General features: G+C 36.5%; 1 protein-coding gene and 2 long non-coding RNA genes across 10 annotated transcripts in view; all 3 read right to left on the minus strand.

Moving 5' to 3' along the window:
- Positions 1-13: 13 nt before the first annotated feature.
- On the minus strand, positions 14-11,918 carry LOC127520763 (uncharacterized). 2 transcript variants are annotated; one of them, XR_007932198.1, is made up of 5 exons: positions 8,983-11,918; positions 8,544-8,813; positions 8,187-8,282; positions 6,204-7,972; positions 5,992-6,117 (listed from the first exon to the last, which is right to left on the minus strand). It is a non-coding gene; the product is annotated as an uncharacterized LOC127520763 (long non-coding RNA). The 2 variants fall into 2 exon arrangements; XR_007932199.1 differs by lacking the exons at positions 5,992-6,117; positions 6,204-7,972; positions 8,187-8,282; positions 8,544-8,813 and adding exons at positions 14-985; positions 1,135-1,407 and having other exon boundaries at positions 8,983-11,903.
- Positions 2,454-4,459, minus strand: LOC127520757 (uncharacterized). Its single transcript, XR_007932191.1, has 5 exons — positions 4,325-4,459; positions 3,762-4,082; positions 3,318-3,590; positions 2,979-3,071; positions 2,454-2,716 (listed from the first exon to the last, which is right to left on the minus strand). It is a non-coding gene; the product is annotated as an uncharacterized LOC127520757 (long non-coding RNA).
- Positions 11,919-11,936: 18 nt separating the features above from the next.
- Positions 11,937-22,026, minus strand: part of LOC127520734 (HMG box transcription factor BBX) — a 44,161-nt gene continuing 34,071 nt past the window's right edge. For 5 of the 7 annotated variants that reach the window (XM_051909239.1, XM_051909245.1, XM_051909240.1 and 2 more), the window contains 3 exons: positions 21,484-21,675; positions 18,551-18,746; positions 11,937-18,473 (listed from right to left, as the gene is read on the minus strand). In XM_051909239.1, coding sequence (XP_051765199.1) covers positions 18,392-18,473; positions 18,551-18,746; positions 21,484-21,675 — 470 coding nt within the window. In that variant the 3' untranslated portion in view covers positions 11,937-18,391. The remainder of the gene's footprint in view (positions 18,474-18,550; positions 18,747-21,483; positions 21,676-22,026) is intronic. The other 2 variants (XM_051909244.1, XM_051909241.1) reach the window with 1 other exon arrangement.

The following is a 22,026-nucleotide window of genomic DNA, read 5'->3' on the forward strand; positions in this document are numbered from 1 at the left end:
CTGAGGGGTTTGAATGAGAACAATACGTCTGATGGTCTCCTTATGAGGATGAATTATGAACCTCTCAAAAGGATCCTAAAATAATATCATTTACTCACCCTCATATTGTTCCAAATATGTATGAGATTCTCTCCTCTGCGGAACACACAAGAAGATATTTTGAGCGCTGATGGTAACAAAACTGTTTTGGTGACCACTGACCATAATAATTTCTATATAAATATTTTGTTTCATGTTCCACAGAAGAAAGAACATCATAATGTTTTGCAACGACATCAGGGTCATTGCTTCTTTCATGTTCCACGGAAGAAATGGATTAATAAGGAATGACATGAGGGTGAGTAAATAAAGTAAGAATTTTCATTTTAAGTGCACTATCCCTTTAAGTGAGGCAGGACATCCCTCATGGACACCATATTTAGAGCATCAAGTCATATGACACTTCCAGCATTCATATTATATTTATAACATTTGGTTTTATACATTCAGTGGACAAGAAAATTCTTTGCATATTAGATATTTATTTAAAAGTGATTACATAAAACACAACAGAAGTTGGCCTATAATTTCTATTTGATTTTAACAGCACAGTCAAGGAAAATCAACTTGCATTAATTCTCTGGAAAACACAAAGCAGCCATTTTTAAGAAAGCATAGTTTATAAGAAAAGTATAACTGGTAAACTATCATGTAACTTATTGTTTAATGTGTCTCCACGGCAGCAGGTCAGAGTCTTGTCTGCAGGATGAAACATATTGTCTCTTAATTTAGCTTGTTTTTGTCAAAGTGGTTGCAGTGGTTTCACATTCAAAGCAAAATAAATTAATGCTGGATTAGAGATTCTAAAGGAATCACAATTTTTTTTTCTTTTTTGCTAGATGGAAAAAATATAATTTAAACATGCAGAACAATATCTAGATGAAGACGATGCAGATGAAGATGCTGAAAATGGCCACAAAAACAGCTGGAAAGTTCTGTATGGATTCTGGAAAAGACAGAACTCTGGTTAGCCTGATGGATTGGTTGATATATATTTTTTATATTTAAAAAAATTATTTAACTTAATTTCCTTTTGAGAGATAATGGCAGTGGAACAGCTTTGCTAAAAAGTGATAGATACTTTAAATGACACACCTTTGTCAGAAGTATGCTGTGAGGGGAGTTGTATACTTGTTTGGGTTTGGCTATTTGAGTAGTTAGCATGGCAGGTGATTGTGTCTCCATCACTCCAGTCAGGTTTACACAGATGCAGCTCACTCTTCATGTCATAAGATGTGGATGGATGAAGTGACCTTTGACCCTCTTGACTCCAGGTGAAGTCCACCAGCTCAGGGTTCAGACTCTCCAGAGAGCAGAGCAGATGAATACAGGTGTCATTACTGCTGTTCAGGAGCTGCAGGGACAGACCTGGATGTGCTGTAGGGGAAGAAGAAGAGCAACATGGCAAGCATGTTTTGGTTAACATTGATACATTACCATTGTGTATTAGTGACATCGATATCAAGGTGATTCTCTACAGCAAGTCATTTTAAAGTAACTCGTACAGGTTATCAGGTGGAGAGTGGCAGGGCAGATGGACAGTCGCTCCTTCAACTGCTCTGATAGACCCCGCATCTGTGGATTGACACAAATTTCAGTGTAACCAACAGCAGACCAACATTTGCCTTCCAATATACAGTACATATATCACATTTATTGTTAAAGATACGTATCACAGAAAAATCTACCACATTTATTAGGTCTATCACTGGGATCTTTGTTATTTGTCAGTTGATACTTGTTAAGAGGTATAAGTCACAAATGAGACATTATATAAAACTTCTTTGATTTAAATAAAAGGGCAAAGTAAACAGAACTGAAGTCCTGTATGCAGGAGGTAAATTAAAGTCAAAAATAAAAGACAGTTTCAAGCCCGTTTTAAAAACATGTTGATACGCTCAGCATGTGAGACACTTCTGCACTCGTACACACTATGAGTGATGAACTTCCTGTCAATGAGCCCACTCACAATCTAGATCACCATTAAAGATTAAAAAAACACACACACACACACACACACGCACGTACACGCACAATCTTCCACTGGTCAAACACAAAGACATTCACTTTGACACAAATTGTGCTTATTTACAGTAACTGTAGATTATTATCACTGTTATCTGTTTATGCTGCTCAATACTGTTTGTAGACTTGATTTATTTCTGTGAATAGAACTTTATCTTTTGTCTTGAATGAAATCTTGCGAACATTTATTGCTGTGTATTGGCCTGGCTAAGAGGAAATGGTAGTAAACTAGTTTAATTAGAAAAAGATAACTGTTCTGCTTTCCATGTTAAGGCAAAATATCACTGCATCCTGGAAGGAAAGACCACAAAATTTCAGTATCTGCCCTAAATATACAATCTTCACATTATTTTTCTTTACAGTATCTTCATGAATCAGACTCACACTCATTAAGGGCAAGCTAGCTATTATTTTATTTAAAAAGTTTGGTTTTATACAACTGGGTGACAGGAGAATTATCTGTATATTACAGATGTATATTATATTATGTTTGTTCAGAGATACTTTGATGACATAATCAGAGATAGTCTATATACTGTATATGTGTTTGTGTAATATACATACATACATATATATATATATAATTACAGAAACAGAATTATACAATAAGTTTCTCATGTTGATGGTCCACTGCAGCAGGTCACACTCTTATCTGCGGGATGAGACATGAATACAGTTCTTAAACAGTCAAAGCTAAATGATCTTGTAATGTTTCATGAAATGGTTCACCAATAAAAAGGAATTTCCCATACATATGTTCAATAAAGTCATTTGTCGGCTCTGTCTTTTTTATTTAATAACATAACACACAACGTTTTTTTTTTTTTTTTTTGGAATGGAAATGAATATTTAGTTATTTTTAAAGTGTCAAATTTTGCATATATTGAATGTGCAAAATGCACAGTATGTCTTACATTTGGAAAAGCAGAAGAACATCCAGATGAAGACGATGCAGATGATGAAGGTGCTGAAAAGGACCACACAAATCAGAGATTTCTGGCTGGATTCTGGAAGATGGAAGATTTTATATAGATTTTTATGGATAATTTATTTACTTTACACACTGTTTTGCATTTCAAATATTTAATTTCATTCAATTTAAAAATGTATTTACTTTTGAGAATTTAAAAGATAAGGGAGATTATGTACACCAACCAAAACAAAAAAAAGAAAATGTTCATGACACACAGACATCATGATCACATTACCCACAGTGCCCTTTATGCATTTCATTTTCATTTTAAATGACTCACTTTTGTCAGAAGTATGCTGTGAGGGGAGTTGTATACTTGTTTGGGTTTGGCTATTTGAGTAGTTAGCATGGCAGGTGATTGTCTCTCCATCACTCCAGTCAGGTTTACACAGATGCAGCTCACTCTTCATGTCATAAGATGTGGATGGATGAAGTGACCTTTGATCCTTTCCACTCCAGGTGAAGTCCACCAGCTCAGGGTTCAGACTCTCCAGAGAGCAAAGCAGATGAATACAGGTGTCATTACTGCTGCTCAGGAGCTGCAGGGACAGACCTGGATGTAATGCAGTGGAGGAAGAAGAGCAACACCAACATGAACTCAAGTATTCATAGCGTGACTTAGCTAACAATGATACATTACCATTGTGTATTAGTGACATCTAGATCAAGGTGATTCTCTACAGCAAGACATTTTAAACAAATCATTTATGAAAGGCAAAATCACCTTCAACATGGAGTGTCACATATGAGATGTTGTCCAATGTCGGTGGTGGCATTAATCTTGTTGTTTTACAGCTGTAATTACCAGAGTCACTGGGCTGAACATTTTCTATACTTAGTGTAAAAGACGTTCTGTTGAATGTAAAATGAGGAATGCAATCACCGGAGGAAGATCCAGTAATTTTATTAAAATTCCATTCACAGATAGTTTTGTTAGTTGCACTATTTTTTGTCCACTTTCCAGTAATTTGTTCACTGTTATCAGGTGGTGAGAGGCAGGGCAGATGGACAGTCGTTCCTTCAACTGCTCTGATAGACTCCGCATCTGTGGATTGACACAAATTTCAGTGTAACCAACAACAGAATTGTCCCTTCAAATATACAGTAAATAAATCACATTCACATATTGTGAAAGATACGCATCACAGCACAGAAAAATCTACATTTTAATAGGTCCATCATCTGTGTTATTAGTCAGTTACACAGTATAAGTCACAAATGAGACATTATATCAAACTTCTTTGATTTAAATAAAAGGGCAAAGTAAACAGAACTAAAGTCTCTTACCTGTATGTGGGAGATAAATTAAAGTCAAAAATAAAAGACATTTTGTAGCCTGTTTTAAAAACATGTCGATGCTCTCAGGTTGTGTGACACTTCTGCACTCGTACACACAATTTCTGAGTGATGAACTTCCTGTCCATGAGCCCACCCACAATCTAGATCACCATTAAAGAATACACACACACACACACACACACACACACACACACACGCACACACACACACACACACACACAATCTTACATTGGTCAAACACTATTCAATACTGTTTGTAGACTTGATCTATTTCTGTGAATAGAACTTTATCTTTTGTCTTGAATTAAATATTTCCATCATTTTTGCAAAGAGCAATTGAGAATAAAATAGTTTAAATAGAAAAGATAACTTTTTTTTCTGGTGTTCTGCTTTCTGTGTTAAGATGACATAGCATGGCACCCAGGAAGGAAAGACCACAAAATTTCACAATCTGCCCTAAATCTTCACACTTACTTATTTACGGTATCTTCATGAATCAACTTCACACTTCTTAAGGGCAAGCCAGCTATTATTTTATTAAAAAAGTTAGGTTTTATACAATTGGGTGACAGGAGAATCATTTATATATTACATCATTGTTCATTGATACTTTAATTATATAATCAGAGAAGTAGACCTATATTTGCAGTTTATGATACATCAATTGTATGCAATGTATGCACTAAATTAAGGATAGTGGAAAAACTTGAAGGATCTCAACAAATGCGTGTACAATATATATATCTATATCTATATCTATATATATATATATATATATATATATTACAGTAACACAATGATTTAATAAGTTTCTCATGTTGATGGTTCACTGCAGCAGGTCACACTCTTATCTGCGGGATGAGACATGAATGTTTTACGTACATAAAATAGCCACAGATCTTATACAGTCAAAGCTAAAGAACTTGCAATGTTTCATGAGATGTTTCACCAAGAAAGATTAATTTCCCATACATATGTTCAATAAAGCTTTTGTTTAATAAAATCACACTTTTTTTAGTGGAAATTAATATTTAGTTATTTTTTTTTAAATGTCAGATTTTGCATATATTGAATGTGCGAAATGCACAGTATGTCTTATATTTTGAAAAAGCAGAAGAACATCCAGATGAAGACGATGCAGATGATGAAGGTGCCGAAAAGGACCACACAAAACTCTGGAGATTTCTGGCTGGATTCTGGAAGATGGATCTCAGGTTGGCCTGACAGATTGGTTGATATTTTAGTTATATTTTTTATTTTTATGTTTTTTTTTTTTTTTTGCATTTCAAATGTTTAATTTCATTCAATTTAAAAATGTATTTACTTTTGAGAGTTTAAAAGATAAGGGAGATTATGTACACCACCCACAAAAACAGAAAATGTTCATGACACACAGACATCATGATCACAAATACCCACAGTGCCCTTTATGCATTTTATTTTCTAACCAGTGCAGCTGTGTGGACAGTAATTTTCTTATTTCCTATTTTAAAATCACTTACCTTCATCGCTGAAGTCAAGTGTAATGTTCCAGCTGAGGGGTGTTTGGGCGCTTGAGTAGCTGGCGTGGCAGGTGATTGTGTCTCCATCACTCCAGTCAGGTTTACACAGATGCAGCTCACTGTTCATGTCATAAGATGTGGATGGATGAGGTGACCTTTGACCTTCTCGGCTCCAGGTGAAGTCCACCAGCTCAGGGTTCAGACTCTCCAGAGAGCAGAGCAGATGAATACAGGTGTCATTACTGCTGTTCAGGAGCTGCAGGGACAGACCTGGATGTGCTGTAGGGGAGATGGAAATTGTTTATTACAGACATCTATTAGGTAAGATGGTCTACAACAAGTAAATAAATAAATCATTTAATCACCTGTAACTTGGAGTATCACATTTGAGATGACGTCCAATGTTGGTGGTGGAATTAATCTTGTTGTTTTACAGCTGTAATTACCAGAGTCACTAAACTGAACATTTTTTATACTTAGCGACTTTCTGTTGAATGTAAAATGAGGAATGCATCCTCCAGCAGAAGATTCAGTAATTTTATTAATATTCCATTTACAAATACTTTTGCTAGTTGCACAATTTTTTGTCCACTCTACAGAAAACAGTTCACTGTCATCAGGTGGAGAGTGGCAGGGCAGATGGACAGTCGCTCCTTCAGCTGCTCTGATAGTCTCCGCATCTGTGGATTGACACAAATTGAGACGTAATGTCTTCAAATGTACAGTAAATAAATCACATTCTGTTATTAGTCAGTTAACACTTGTTACACAACTGAGACATTAAATGAAACTTCTTTGATTTACATAAAAGGGCAAAGTAAACAGAGCTATAGTCTCTTACCTGTATGTCGGAGAAAAATTAAAATAAAAAATAAAAAACAGTTTGTAACCCATTTTAAAAACATATGAATAGAACACATTTTTGAGCTGTGCTTAGCGTGACACTTCTGCACTCGTACAGAATCTGAGTGGTGAACTTCCTGTCCATGCGCCCACCCCCCATCTAGATCATCATAAAAGATAAAATGAAAAACCTTTCTTTGACCAGACACTTAGAGATTTACTTTGATATAAATTGTGCTTATTTAAGTGTAGGTTATCATTACCATTATCTGTTTATTATACACAATTCTAAAATGACTGTGTTTGTAGACTCAATCTATTTCTGCGAATATAATGTTAATTTTTTATCTTGAATGATATCTTTCCAACATTTATTGCTGTGTATTTGCTTGGCAAAGAGCAAATGAGAGTGGTCAGGTTGTACAGCGATCACGTGGTGCAAGTCAGAGCTCTCAGAAAATTCCCAGTTTACAAGTTGTAATTACGAGCTCTGCGAGGACTAAATCTTGAGTTGGAATCTTGTAATTACGGTACTTATGACATGCCGTGAATGTACCTATATAGAGCACTGAGTCATATGACACCTTTAGCTTTTATTTTATTAAAAAAGTTTGGTTTTATACATTTGGTTGATGAGAATTATTTGCATATATATTTGTTTAGTGATATTAATTACATAAAAACAGAGAAGTAGACCCATTGTCATGCTGTATCGTAGAAACACTTGCTAGAAGCAGGATTCGGATACACAGAAATTTTATTTCAATCCAAAAACAGAAGACTAGGGAAAATAACACAACTACACAGCTTAAACAAGACAAATACTGACCCGGAGCAAACTGAAACTTTGGGCTTATATACGTACATGGAAAACAAGGGAGCAAATTAACAAGACACACCTGAACAGAATACTCAAATCAATCAGAAACCATGGCGACAAACAAGCAGGGGACAGTGACAGAACTAATTAACAACCTAGAAGATTAACAAAAAAATCTCAGACATGAATAGCACAGAAAAAGTGATCAAAAACAAACTCTAAACATGAACCTATAAACTCAAAATGTGACACCCATATTTTAAATTAATGATACATTATACTACATGTGAGTTATGTATTCAATACATGCCTTCAATAATGAATAATCTAAAGGATTATAACAAAAGTATATAGATATATTTAAAATATATATATATATATTACAGTAACAGAATGACTCCATAACGGCTCCATAATGGCTCTCATGTTGAGGGTCCATGGCAGCATGTCACACTCTCACTCTCTGCCTATCTGTAAAAAAAATGTTTCATTTTAATAAGATCAGCTCATCTTCAATTTAAAGGAATGCTGGTCTAGAGATTCTAACCCGAATCACCCACTCTCTGTTTGCTGGATGGAAAAGCATTCATATACAATTATTTTACATGTTTTATATACAATTTATATATACAATTATTTTTTTTAAAGTGTCATACTTCAGAGCAAATATTAGTGGAGGTCTTACATTTTAACACCCAGAACAATATCCAGATGAAGCCGATGGCGATGATCAACATGCTGAAAAAAGTCACAAAAACTACTGAAAAGTCCTGGCTAGACTCTGAAAAAGACAAATCTCAGGTTAGCCTGATGAATTGGTTGATTTATATTTGTCTATTTCTTAAACATTCAGATTTTATTATTCTAAATAATTTAATTTACTTTTGTGAGTTTAAAAGTAATGTGACGTTAGACGCACCAAACACAAAAATGGAAATGATCGCCCCACACAAACAAGCATTACCCACTCCCTTAATGGAGTCTAATCAATGCAGCCATATGGACTGTGACTTTCTTATTCTTTTATTTTAAAATCACTCACCCTCATCGCTGAAGTCAAGTGTAATGTTCCAGCTGAGGGGTGTTTGGGCGCTTGAGTAGCTGGCGTGGCAGGTGATTGTGTCTCCATCACTCCAGTCAGGTTTACACAGATGCAGCTCACTCTTCATGTCATAAGATGTGGATGGATGAAGTAAACTTTGACCCTCTCGGCTCCAGGTGAAGTCCACCAGCTCAGGGTTCAGACTCTTCAGAGAGCAAAGCAGATGAATACAGGTGTCATTACTGCTGTTCAGGAGCTGCAGGGACAGACCTGGATGTAATACAGTGGAGGGAGACGAGCAACACCAACATGAACTCAAGTATTCATAACGTGACTTGGTTGACATTACTATATTACCATTGTATATAGGTGATGGTCTACAACAAGCAGACATTTCAAATAAACAAATACATAAATCATTTATGAAAGGCACAATCACCTTCAACTTGGAGTATCACATTTGAGATGTTGTCCAATGTCGGTGGTGGAATTAATCTTGCTGTTTTACAGCTGTAATTACCAGAGTCACTGGGCTGAACATTTTCTATACTTAGTGTAAAAGACGTTCTGTTGAATGTAAAGTGAGGAATGCAATCACCGGAGGAAGATCCAGTAATTTTATTAAAATTCCATTCACAGATAGTTTTGTTAGTTGCACTATTTTTTGTCCACTTTCCAGTAACTTGTTCACTGTTATCAGGTGGAGAGTGGCAGGGCAGATGGACAGTCGCTCCTTCAACTGCTCTGAAAACCAAAACACCTGTAAAGTGAAATTAAAAGGTAATTCAGCTCAACTGTAATTTAATAAACAAAGTAAAGAATAAACATCAAAAGCGCTTCAATAGAAATCTGCATTCTACAGCAAACAGACATACTGGTACACATTCTGGAGTTAGGATAACAAATTTTAAATCTCTAAGATAAGGTCATGACAGTTTTTTTTTTTTTAAATTAAACAAATTATACATTGAACTGTATATGCTCAAAACACCAATATACACCAAAATGTATTCAACCATCATATTTGACGAATTAAATGGAAACTTGCACACTATTGGTTCTTCAGAAGCTTATTGGTTCAATAATCCAACAATGAAGTAAAAGTGAAGCTAAAAGTTTAATCTAATAGAATCAGAATGTAAAACTTTTTTAGGTTCTAACCAGAACTTTTGTTTTCAAAAGTTTGGTCACATTAAAGCAACCTAAATTTCCTTTCATAAAGAATTACTAAAAATATTAGTTGCTTACCCTCACGTCCACACATCGTGAAGCTGAAGACAGTAAGAATCAGGTAGTAAAGAGCCAGTAAAGAGACCATTGTATCACTGCATGCAGTGTCTGATTTACTCTGCTGGTTCCTTCACGTCTAACATGTTCATTCATAATGAATGAAGGCGTTACCTGTTTATTATGGTTTGCACTACCAGTAAGTGCTCTAGCCTAAATAAGTGAACCACAGAACCTCTGTTCTGCTCAAAACTTCTGCTTTTTTTGTGTTGTAGGTATTTTCACTTTAGGGCTGTTATAAAAAAAAAAAAAGAGAAAGAAAAAAAGAGAATTGTTTATAATCACAAAGATTATTTTTTATTGATAACGGCAATAATACATATTATTTGTATTATAATTATTATTTACAGCCCACAATTTTAATATAATATTAAAGTATAATAATGTAATTCATATATTTAATAATACAATTGTTTAATAAAAATATTTACATATAAAATATGCATTTTATAACCAAATTTAAGTTAATTTTATTGCCAAGTTTATCAAAAATTAAATTAAAATTAATAGTAATAATAATATTGTACATTTTTATTTACAACCTCCAAATTAAAATACAACCAAGAAAGTATAATAATTTAATTCATATTTTTAATAAAGGGGACCTATTATGCAAAATTCACTTTTGCATGGTGTTTGGACATAAATGTGTGTTGGCAGTGTGTGTACACAACCACTCATTTTTTTTTAATCCCCATAAATCATAAACAGTGTCTCAGAACAAGCCGCTTCCAGATCCCTTGCAGTGTGACGTCACATTAGCCACAGGCCCCGCCCACGAATGTTGACAGACACTGCCGTTTTAACATAGAACCGCCCTGAGCGAGTTCACAGCCAGTTGTACAGTCCGTTATTGCTGCACTGACGAGAACGTCTCCCAAGCGTTTTAGGTGTTCTGTAGCTGGATGGATTAATCCACATAGCTCTCTCCATTTACCCCTGAAATCTGAGCCGCTGAGGACGAGTTGGATTAATTTTGTTTTCAAAGAAAATGCTCCCCCAATTCTACCAAAATTCGTTTATGTCTGCGTGAATTATTTCACACCGGACTGCTTTGTGAACGAATGTCAATACAAAGGGACAATACAAAACAGAGGTTGTGCTAAAAATGTGCTACTCAAGGATATAGAAGTACAAACTGTTCGTGATCCAGCTTACAGTCTTCAGAGTGATACTGGATACGGCAGTAATGAAGGTGAGAGCACTTTATTACAGTTCATCGGTGTTGATTTACGGATATAAAGTTTACCAGTTTATTAAACACCACCCTAAAAAGGCATAAGGTCTTTATGTATTTGTTTACTGTTAGTTGTAACGAGGGTTTCTGTGTACTTCGCTACGTATGTTGATGATAATACAAGGGAAAGAGAGAGTTTAGGGATAATATTGTGATACTGTGAAAACAGACGCTTCATCTTTTGTGTGAAGTACAATAAACATTAAACTCATCTGTAAAGTTTTGGACATCATTCGGACGGTACAACAGGCTTGTAGTAATATAGTGGATAAAAACAAGAAGACAATATAAGTTATAACCGTAATTAAACTAAACTATACCTGTTCTATCTCCATGCAGCATACATTCGCAATTTCTGACATTATAGTGCGTCCTGACTGAATCCTGTCACCGGAGAATCAGCTCGTGTAGCTCCGCCCTCTTAGGCCGAGCACAGCAGCTCATTTGCATTTAAAGGGCACACACTGTAACAGCACGTTTTTGCTCAACCCCAAAAAGTGTAAATTTTAACATGTTATAAAAAATTATCTGTGGGGTATTTTGAGCTAAAACTTAACATACACACTCTGGGGACAACAGAGACTTATTTTACATCTTATAAAATGGGGCATAATAGGTCCCCTTTAAATAATAATAATAATAATAATTTTAATGAATAAAATATCACTTAAAAACAACAGAATTTTGGTTAAAATAATTCTTTTTGTTAAAAATTAAATCAAATGTTTTAGATAAGTAAAAAATAAATAAATAAATAAAATTAATACTCATATTGGAGAACTAATCAAAAATCTATCGTCCAAACCTATCCAAATCCTGTCCAAATCAGTGACTTTCATGAAGTGAAAGCAAGACAGCAAACAGACAAGTTTCATATGTATGTTACTTTAATAGGTGTTTAAAGAATAACATTTGCGTCAGCAGACAGTGTTATGACATAAGACTCAGTGAGAAGGGCAATGGCAAAGGGGTCCCTCTCTCTACGCAGGGGGTCAGTAAGGCAAGGCTGCATCAACAACTGGGCTGTAACAATCAGATCCATACATTGCATCATACAGTACTAGTGACAATAATCAGATCAAGCACACAAGTATAAACTCCTTAGAGGAATAAAGAACAGGATCTCGGGTAAGCGTTTAAAAAGACGGCGCCACAACTGCATCTAAAGCCATGAACGTACATTCTTGTACAGAGCAGAGAAAATCCTCATCATTGACGGGGTGCATATTCAAGGTTATTAAGACTCGAAAACGAGTTGAGAAGGTGAAACGTGGAAGGTTTGGCAACTGATATCCGTGATCGCTGATATTGCACGTTTCAGGGCTAAATGCGTAAGAGTGAAGGTTATTTGATGTCAGATATGACGGTGGCAGTCGCACTGCACACTACGGAGGTCAGGGTGTGTGTCTTGAGGATGACTGGAAGTTTTTACAAATTATTCAGGTACTGTTAGGAAGCAGCCTAGAATTCCTCCATATAAAGCCACCGCATACAGAAAGACTGGATTGGAATTAGAAAAATACAGGTACAAAATCCATTACATTCAAGAGACAATCTAGCACAAAAGGGTAATATTATAATCTTTATAGCTAATATAGGAATTTCTGTTTCATAGAGGCATTTTGCTAAGAGGCATCTTCTAAATAGAAAAAAGTGGGGTGAAATTCATGATGGGGGCATCATGGGATGGGATCAGATTCTAAAGATGCATCATGCGGGGACGTTCAAATAAGCCGTGTTATCATTCAACGCATAATAATTCTCGCTAGCAATGACAAATATTAAAATACACATATTCTCCCTCTGGATATGCAAGAGAAGTTATGATTAAGAATGACAATCATGAGGGGACACTGGCGAGATGGGGAGATCAATCTTTATGGAGGTAGTTCACACAAAAATGTAATTCTGGCACCATTTTCTCACCCTCATATCATTCCAAATATACAAAAAGAGACGTTCACACTGCATTTTTCTGTACAATGAATAAATGGTGACCCAAAATGACAAAAAAGCACCATAAAAGCACCAGTAATGACTTATAATGAATTTTCTCCACACAAAACTATAATATGGCTTCAGAAGACTTGAAATAGTCATATGAACCACTTTTATGGTGTTTTTATGACATTTTTACATTCGCTTCAATTAATAAAGAGTGCAGCCTGAACATTCTGCTAAACATCATCTTTTGTGTTCCTCACAAAATACTGAAACATGATGACAGAATTGTAATTTTTGGGTGAACAATCCCTTTAAAAACATGATGCTGTTTTGGTATGGGTTTAAGGTGCAAATATTGTCTTTCTAAAATAGGCATTAAAAAGGTGCCAACATTTTGCACACCACTCTCACTGCAGGTTAATTCAGAGGAAAAATTATCAGAAAAGATTAGAAGAATTAGTTGTGCTGATAAAATACATTTGAAACCTGAAGACGGATCCACTGGCTAAGCCCAGCGGAATAAAGCCTGGCTCTCTGCATCATGAAATTTCCCTTACAGACTATTTTCGCTTTTCTTTGGCAAATGTCTGAGAGAACGACGCGCGTACAACACGTCTCCTGATCGCCGGGAAGAACTTAAATTGCGTCCTAGGCGCATTTCGCGCGAGGGAAGACGTATTACAGTAACTTCCTGTGAACAACAAACATGGAACTCGGGTGAATTGCGTAAATTATGATATATCGACCTTTGAGGAAACAGATCATTTTCCAATCGGCCTTACGGTGCGGTCACATTAGTGACATTTCAGCTAAATTTTGTGTGTGAAATAGGTCCATTGTCTATTGTCAATAGAAAAGAGATGCATGACGCACAGCTCACACAGAAGCCACTTTCAAACCAAGCAGCTTTCTGTTGGTCAGCACGGTGAATTCACTTGACCAGCTTGAACATGAGCGAAATTTGCATGCAGAACTTTTTCGCCCTCACACGAAACTCCTGAAAGCACGGATTCCAATTGTAATGACTGAATTTCGCACACAAAAATTTTGCAGAGCAACGGTAAATGTAACCGGACCTTTAGTCAGGGTGGATGCATTCGCATAAAATTAAACAAAGCATTCATTGTGACTAAGGTATGGAAGCTTGTTTCTGCCACTGAATAAAAAATAAAGAAGCTAAATTCGACTTTTTATCTCACAATTCTGACTCTTTTTCTCAGAAATGCGTGTTATAAAGTCAGAATTGCGAGATATAAACTTGCAATTCTGGCATTTTTTCGAAGAATTGTTAGTTTATATCTCACAATTCTGACGTAACATGCAATTGTGACTTTATATCATGCAATTGTGACTTTTTCTCGCAATTGCGAGATAGAAAGTCGGAATTGTGAGACAAACTCGCAATTATGAGAAAAAGTCTTTTTTCCTCAGAATTGGACTTTATATTGGACTCGGAATTGTGAGTTTATAACTCAAAATTCTGTGAAAAGAAGTCAGAATTGCAAGATATTAACTCGGAATTGCAAGACAAAAGTCAGAATTGTGAGATAAAAAGTCGCAATTACCTTTTTTATTTTTTATTCAGTGGCAGAAACAAGCTTGGTCCGGTTGGCTAAGGTCCGAAGAGGGGATAATTCACGATCAGATTACTGATTGATACAATTCAAATTGTCCATAATGACAATCAACTGATTCAAAACAGCTGAGCAGGAGGTTTAACATCTTATAATTCTTGATTTATAATATTTTTACCCTACTATACACTTTTAAAGTTTTATAAGTGGGGCCGTACAGGTGATTTATAAAATTAGCTTAATAAAATCACACTTATAAAAGTGATTAGGTCCTGATTGTTCAGGTAAACATCATCAATGTCTCACGGCTGCCTCAGGCACAATTACAGCCTACAAGCTTTCTATTACTTAAAATACACTGAGGTTTAAACCCTTGGCTTGGAGTAAATGCCTCTATTGTATAAATAACAGGAAAGGGGGACATTCAGACACAGATCTCGCGCCCCACCACGCACGCCAGACGTAGGCCATATGCGGCAATGCAGTTGCCTCGCACGTGCACGTCAGTAAGCAGGAACTAAATGTCTAGAGGCGCTGCATTCTTTATCAGTGCTTGTTGGCTTAACAGGTAAGCATAGGTATATATACACAGATATTTGTATATGAGCTTTTGACAACAGTCTCGATCCAGTAGAGCACACCTCAGGAAAGGCTGAGGTTTCTAAACGAAATGTTACGAACAAAGCGAGAAAAAACAGCGCCCTACAGAAGGTGTTCTAGGGAGAACAAATTAAATACAGTATTTCGAAGGAGTACAAAAAAACCTTATTAGTTATAAGTTCATAAATTCACAGACAATATCATTTATAGAAGAAAAATTGGTGACTTTAAAAAGCAAAACAAACAAAAGAACATCAATCGTCTTATTAAAAAGGAAAAAGCTTGACTGTAACAGTGAAAGAGTGTGCGGTTTTTAAACCTGTGATCTGGCTTATAGCATTCCTTCATTTATCTAATCTAAGGCTCCCTGCGACTTCAGGAGGGTTTCAGGAAGAAGAGTCTGAGGTTCGAACCAGCCCAAGAACACAGGGAACTGATGTGCACTGCAAAAATCATCTGGTTTTCCAGTAAAATATCTAAACATCCTGAAAACAAGATTAATTTACTTGAGAAGCAAAACCGTTTAAGATAATTGAATGAATCTGTTTTTGAATGAACCTGTGAAGTAGAGGAATCATGCACACAGAGTTTCATGCACTCAAATTGTAATGAATGATAATAAGGCGGGTTTTGAACATTTAAACTCTGTGGTTTTTAAACGTTTCAGTTCATAACTTGCTCATAACTAAAAATGAAACCCGCATGTCACATTTACTGGCATAATGACCTACAGAAAGAATGAATGTATTTAGTGAACTCATTCAAAATGTTTGATTTACTCAAATCTAAATCAACACCACTAATCTTGAATTAATCTTATTTTTCTTACTTTTCCAGTATACATCTAACAAATTTTTTTTTTTTAAAGAATACAATCAAGTCTTATCTTACACAATTTTGCTTCTCAGATAAATTGATCTTGTTTTAAGAATTTTTCAGACATTTTTACAAGACAAAAAAACTAACAAGAACATGATTTTTTCCAATGTGTCGCTGATACAAAGCACATAATCTGGCTTGAAGACCAGAAGATGACCCTGGAGGGGTCTGACTCACAAGTGCCTGAAACACAGGATGTGCACGTTTCAGAAGAACATGCTATGCTGACTCTCACAATTCAAGGTGTATGTGTGTGTGTGAGAGAGAGAGAAAGAAAAACACCTTTCTCTTCTAAATCAATCCCTGTTTTCTTTTCCTCTCCAACTCTCTCCCACCATGTGCTTGGAGGAATGGACAGAATCAGCAAAACTTCGAGTTGGAATGGCGTCTACAGCCTCAGGTGCAAGAAGAAAACGAGGGCTGAGTATCTCAGTGATGATACAAAAGCTAATCTGAGACTAAAACGAAAACAAAGCAAAAACACAAACAAAATCCGCTGTTATAACGAAAGCCAACGACAACTACAAGCATTGTCTACGGTAGCTAGAAATTAGTGCAGTGTCTATTATTAAACTATATTAGAGAGGAGTAGCACTCTTTTGGATTAGCCAGCAAGATGCTACACACTGCAGTAAGGTCAAGTATTGACATAAAATGCATTTTTTCGTTCAAGTATCGTCATACTGCTCTGATAATGAACTCATCGATAGCTGTGCATGTCAGAGAAGAGCGCAGAGCTAAAAGTGACGGGGCGTCACAATATAAAAAGGTTCGACTGTCTTTCCATCGGGTGATTCAGTCAGAAACACTTGTAGGCAGGGTCTAAAATTAACTTTTGCAACAACTGCCAACAGTTAATGAAAATTGCTGGCCAAAAATATTGATTACTTATAACAAACTTTATTTTACATTATAAAAAAATGTGTGTGGGGGGATGGTACATATATAAATATATATGTACTGTTATTTTTAAGAAAATACACAACCTTTCAAAAGTTTGGGGCCAGGAGGATTTTTTTCTATTCAGCAAAGTTGCATTAAATTGATCAAAAAGATTTCCATCTCAAATAAATGCTGTTAAAAAAAAAAATTGAGTAAAAAAAAAAAAAAAACGGTTTCCACAAAAATATTAAGCAGCACAACTGTTTTAACATTGATAGTAATAAGAAATGTTTCTTGTGCACCAAATCAGCATATTAAAATGATTTCTGAAGGATCATGTGACACTAAAGACTGGCTGCTGAAAATTCAGCTTTGTATCACAGGAATAAATTACATTTTAAAATACATTAAAATAGAAAATAGTTATTGTAATAATATTTCACAATATTACTGTTTTTACTTTTACTTTATTTTTGATCAAATAAATGCAGACTTGCATAGCATTAGATACTCCTTTCATAACCGAACGCACACTTTTGAACGGTAGCGTATTTTCATTCGTGTGTATATATATATATATATATATATATATAATATATATTTGGTGCTACGCAAATGCTAATTTTAAGCCCTGCTCATTGGTATGCCTGCGACCGCAGCGCATCGTGCACAAACATCCGGCTTTCCCTCCGACACGTAGCGCTGCTGTTTGTAAGAAGATAAACAGGTGGTTTTATCTCTGGTTAACTGTCATCTACGGAGGCACCAGACACATTGAGGGTCATTGCTTGAAAGAAAGAGGCATCTAGGCATTGACTGTGCATTATGAAGGTGAAGGTGGTGCTTCTGTGCAGAGAAAAAAATCTGAACAGGGTTGTGAGGTATGAGGCTGAGGTGGAGCAGTCTGAAAACACTCATTCTCTCTCTCTTCATAAGATTTAGAGCAGGAAAGAGGGCAGGAAGCCACAAAACGTTCCTCTGACCAAGAGAAGGTGTACGCTGCTGTGTGAAAAAGACGTTTGTGCAATGAAGCTAACCAGGAACAAAAACCTAAAAGATAGAGAAAGACAAAGAGGGAGCACTTGCTTCAAATGCACTTTTTGTAGGCAAAACTTGACCTTAAATAGTAGCCATTTCTTGCAGATTGTAAAGTCTGATAACTGGTCCGGAGCCACCAGAGGAAACAGGCTTAGGGACCAGAATTGGCTCCCCCAGGGCCCTGAGGGGGGTGAGAGGGAGGGAGGGTGGTGTTGGGTGTAAGGTGAAGGCTTCTGGGATAAAATATCTTCATCCATCTCAGAGCTTCCCTCATCCCTTTCCAGTCTCTCTCGCTCTCGTTTGCTCTAAACCCTCGGCATCAGGGGCTGAGAGTCAAGAATAAGGCCCCAGCATGTCCGTACATAAGCCCAGTCCGGACTAAACCCGGCCCGGGCTAGGCTGAGGCCTCACTGGTCCGCGCAGGAAATCAGCACAGGAGCCATGTCCTTCACTTGACCTTCAGTGGGGATGCTCACAGCACGCTGGGCTCTGGAACAAACACGCAGGCTTTATTATCAACAAACACACACCATTACGCCCATGAGTTTGCAAGGTTTCCCATTTACCTGTGCACATTCTCCATGGCTGCAACCTCAGCGAGAGCAGCTAAGCTGAAGAAGGCCGGGAGGCTTCCGGATGTATCCGGCACGTCCTCTTCCGCTGATCTGGGGTCATTGTAGGAGACCCCCCTATTGCATAATGTCTCTTGAATGAATGGCTTTTCATCCTGATTCTTGGTCTGATCCTTAGATTTGTCTTCTGCTGCAACAGAGAAATATAATTTTATACTTTTAGACAAATATGTTACCCCTCCCCCCCAATCATCTTTTATTGGCAGGACAGCATAAACTAACAATCCAAGTATGTTTCAAGTATTGCACACTCACATGATATGAAGAATCCAGTCATATACAGTAAATAGCCTAAAAAAAGCTATTTTATTCTACATGAGGAAGTTGCACAATGTTAAGATGATGTGGCTAGCTTACTGTGGATCATTTGATCTTCTTTAACCTTCTATTGGTGGACACTTTCGGTTGCAGTTTACATTGGTGACAAATATTGTATATCTTCAAATAGTGCAAGTCTACAGTGGTTTTAGTGGCCAACTTTTTGTTATTGCAAAATGCTTCATCAGTGTCATAAATTTGAAGAAATGAAAATATAACGACAAAGCAGAACTGTTCATCTCCGCACAATGCACAGCAGTGTTTCATTTCTGAATCCGTGTTTTGAACGAACCGAGAAAAGCCAATGATTCAGCTGACCATTCGTAAAAGACTTGTTGGACTCACTACACAGTCCGATCAGTGTATGGCACCAAAGTACAGCCAGAGTGATTCAAAAGCAAACAGAGCCGTCTGCTCTCTAATCGCTCTCTTGATGCTTCAATGTCATACACCGACCGGTCTGTGTAGCACCGCTTCAAGTCCAATACGTCTGAAGAGAACCATATACTTCATTCCTGAATGAATCAGCCGTTTGAATGAATGAAAGAACGACTTAATCAGTAAGACATTTACTGCCACCTACTGGCAGTTTTAGTTTTTTATTTAGAGTCTACTTTTATTTAAAAAATAATTTCATATTTCCATATTAATTAAAAAAATAAAATAAAAGTATAGTTCACCCAAAAATGAAAATTCAGTCATCATTTACTCAAACTCATGGTCCAAAAGTTCATGTGTAATAAATTCTGTTGAATAAAATAAAGTATTACTTTCTGAAGCTACTTTTTGTAATGTCTATTTCAGGGGTAGGCAAGTAAGTTTGGCATCGGACCAAAAGATAGATGGCAGGCCAGAACATAGTCAAAGGATAATTTAAGAAATTAATTGATGAAAAATGCAAATAGAATTGCCTGTGACATACTGTTACAGTGTCTTTTGTAACTGGTAGTGAGCTGTTACTCTGTGTTAAATCCTGTAGTAGGACAGTCGTTAACAAAAAGCCACATTTGTGTGGCGGTGTCCGGGTTTTACACTGGATAAATTAATAAAGCAGAGTAGTGACACGTAACCTGGCAAGTATCTTCATTCACTTGCAACACAGACCGCCTTGCTAAAAGACACATATGTGGGAGATGCAGAATGGATAAAAATAACTCAAAAAATAAAAGAGGACTTGAATAAACCCATTAATGGCATGTTTGAGTCATGCTCTTGACGAACTATGTTTTGTTTCATCTTTCCATATTGTGAATAATAAATGTGTATCATTTTAATTTGCTTGTTACACAATGGAGACTAACTTATTGTAATTATTATTTGACCTACTTTTACACTCAGAATTATTCCTTGTCATCCTCACATACTAAACTGCATTTTTTTTTTTTTTTTTTGCGTGCTGGAGGTGTGCAGAGAAGCTGGTGAGAGAAAATGGCACTATCAAAGAGTCTAAAAAGGAAAGTTGACAGCGAAAATAGGGCATACAAAGAAGAATGGAAAGACAACTAGGTATGCGTTCATCCCACCTAGTTTTGTGAATGCAAAGCCGGTGTGTCTTATCTGCAACTGCAAGTTTTCGCTGTTTGCAAATAATATAACACCGTATCTACACCGGACGCGAGCAGCATGATGCATCAAAAGATAATAGAACCCATTATAATCAGTGATATTGTCTAGACTAGATGTGGCGCAAAAAAAAGTCGCGTCTGGTGTAGACAAGGTGATAATATTAGACGGCACCACGAGACGAAGATCTATTTCAGAACCAGCCGCTATCAAAATAATCTGGCTGTGGGCGCGGGCCAGATATTATTGCTGGCGGGCCAGTTTTGGCCCGCGGGCCGCCGGTTGCCGACCACTGGTCTATTTGATGCTTTACACAATAATGACTTCAAATTATCTTTTGGGGGTAATTTTTCAGCCAAAATTGATGTGCGATTAAATTGCGGTTAATTCGATTAATAAATCGCCACATCATGTAATTAATTAGATTAAAATTTTTCATCGCTTGACAGCCCTAATATATACACATACACACACACCAACATCAACAATAAAAGTGACTAAGACATTTGTTCCAAAAGATTTCTAGTTCAAATAAATGCTGTTCTTTTGATCTTTCTATTCAAAGAATCCTGAAAAATGCAGCACAATATTACAATAATAATAATCATAATAAGAAGAAATGCTTCTTGAGCACCAAATCAGTATATTAAAATGATTAAGGATCATGTGACACTGATGACTGGAGTAATGGATGCTGAAAAATCAGATTTGCCATCACAGGAATAATTTACATTTTAAAATATATTAAATACATGTTATTTTATAATAATATTTTACAATATAACAATATTACTGTATTTTTGATCAAATAAATGCAGCCTCAATGAGCAAAAAAAAAAAACACACCTTTCTGACAAACTTTTGAACAGTAGTATACATAAAGAAACCCAACCAAAACCAAAATGGGTGCAGAGTGTTTCTTAAAGGAGTTATCTGTTTAGAAATCATAAATAAGACAGTAACAGGAAACTGTGTGTTTAGCTCACCCTCTGCAGGTGACACACGGCCATCGGCTGTGCGCACCAAGTGTGTGATTTTACTCTTCCTGGCCTTCCTTTTCTGACTGCCCACAGGCGTGTCCAGAACCTTCTGGGGTTCAGGAGAGGGAGACACACACGGACTACCCGACTTCACCACTGGACTTGATTCTGTACCCATGGGGTCAGGTGTGGCGATGTCTAGAAGAACACATGAAATATGTCAAGACTGAGACCTGGAATTCCTAATGTAGACATCCAGACAATAATTGGTGCTTTAGGATACTATATTGCATTTAGCTTGTGCCAATTGTACTACACCACAACAGGCTGCATCAAAGTATTTACATAACTGGTTCACATGTGCCCCTTTAAGATAACCAGAGTATACAGTGACCTAGATATAACAGCGTTCCCTGCTATGCGGCAGGAAATACTGAGACACACTGGGCAAAACCACGGATAAACAACAACCAACACCACGCAGGCACAGTTTCCAACACTCGTGCACACACTCTTGCTGTCTGAACAGAGAATGAAGCTGATATCAGA

This window comes from Ctenopharyngodon idella, chromosome 10, assembly GCF_019924925.1.
Source record: "Ctenopharyngodon idella isolate HZGC_01 chromosome 10, HZGC01, whole genome shotgun sequence".
Lineage (NCBI taxonomy): Eukaryota > Metazoa > Chordata > Actinopteri > Cypriniformes > Xenocyprididae > Ctenopharyngodon > Ctenopharyngodon idella.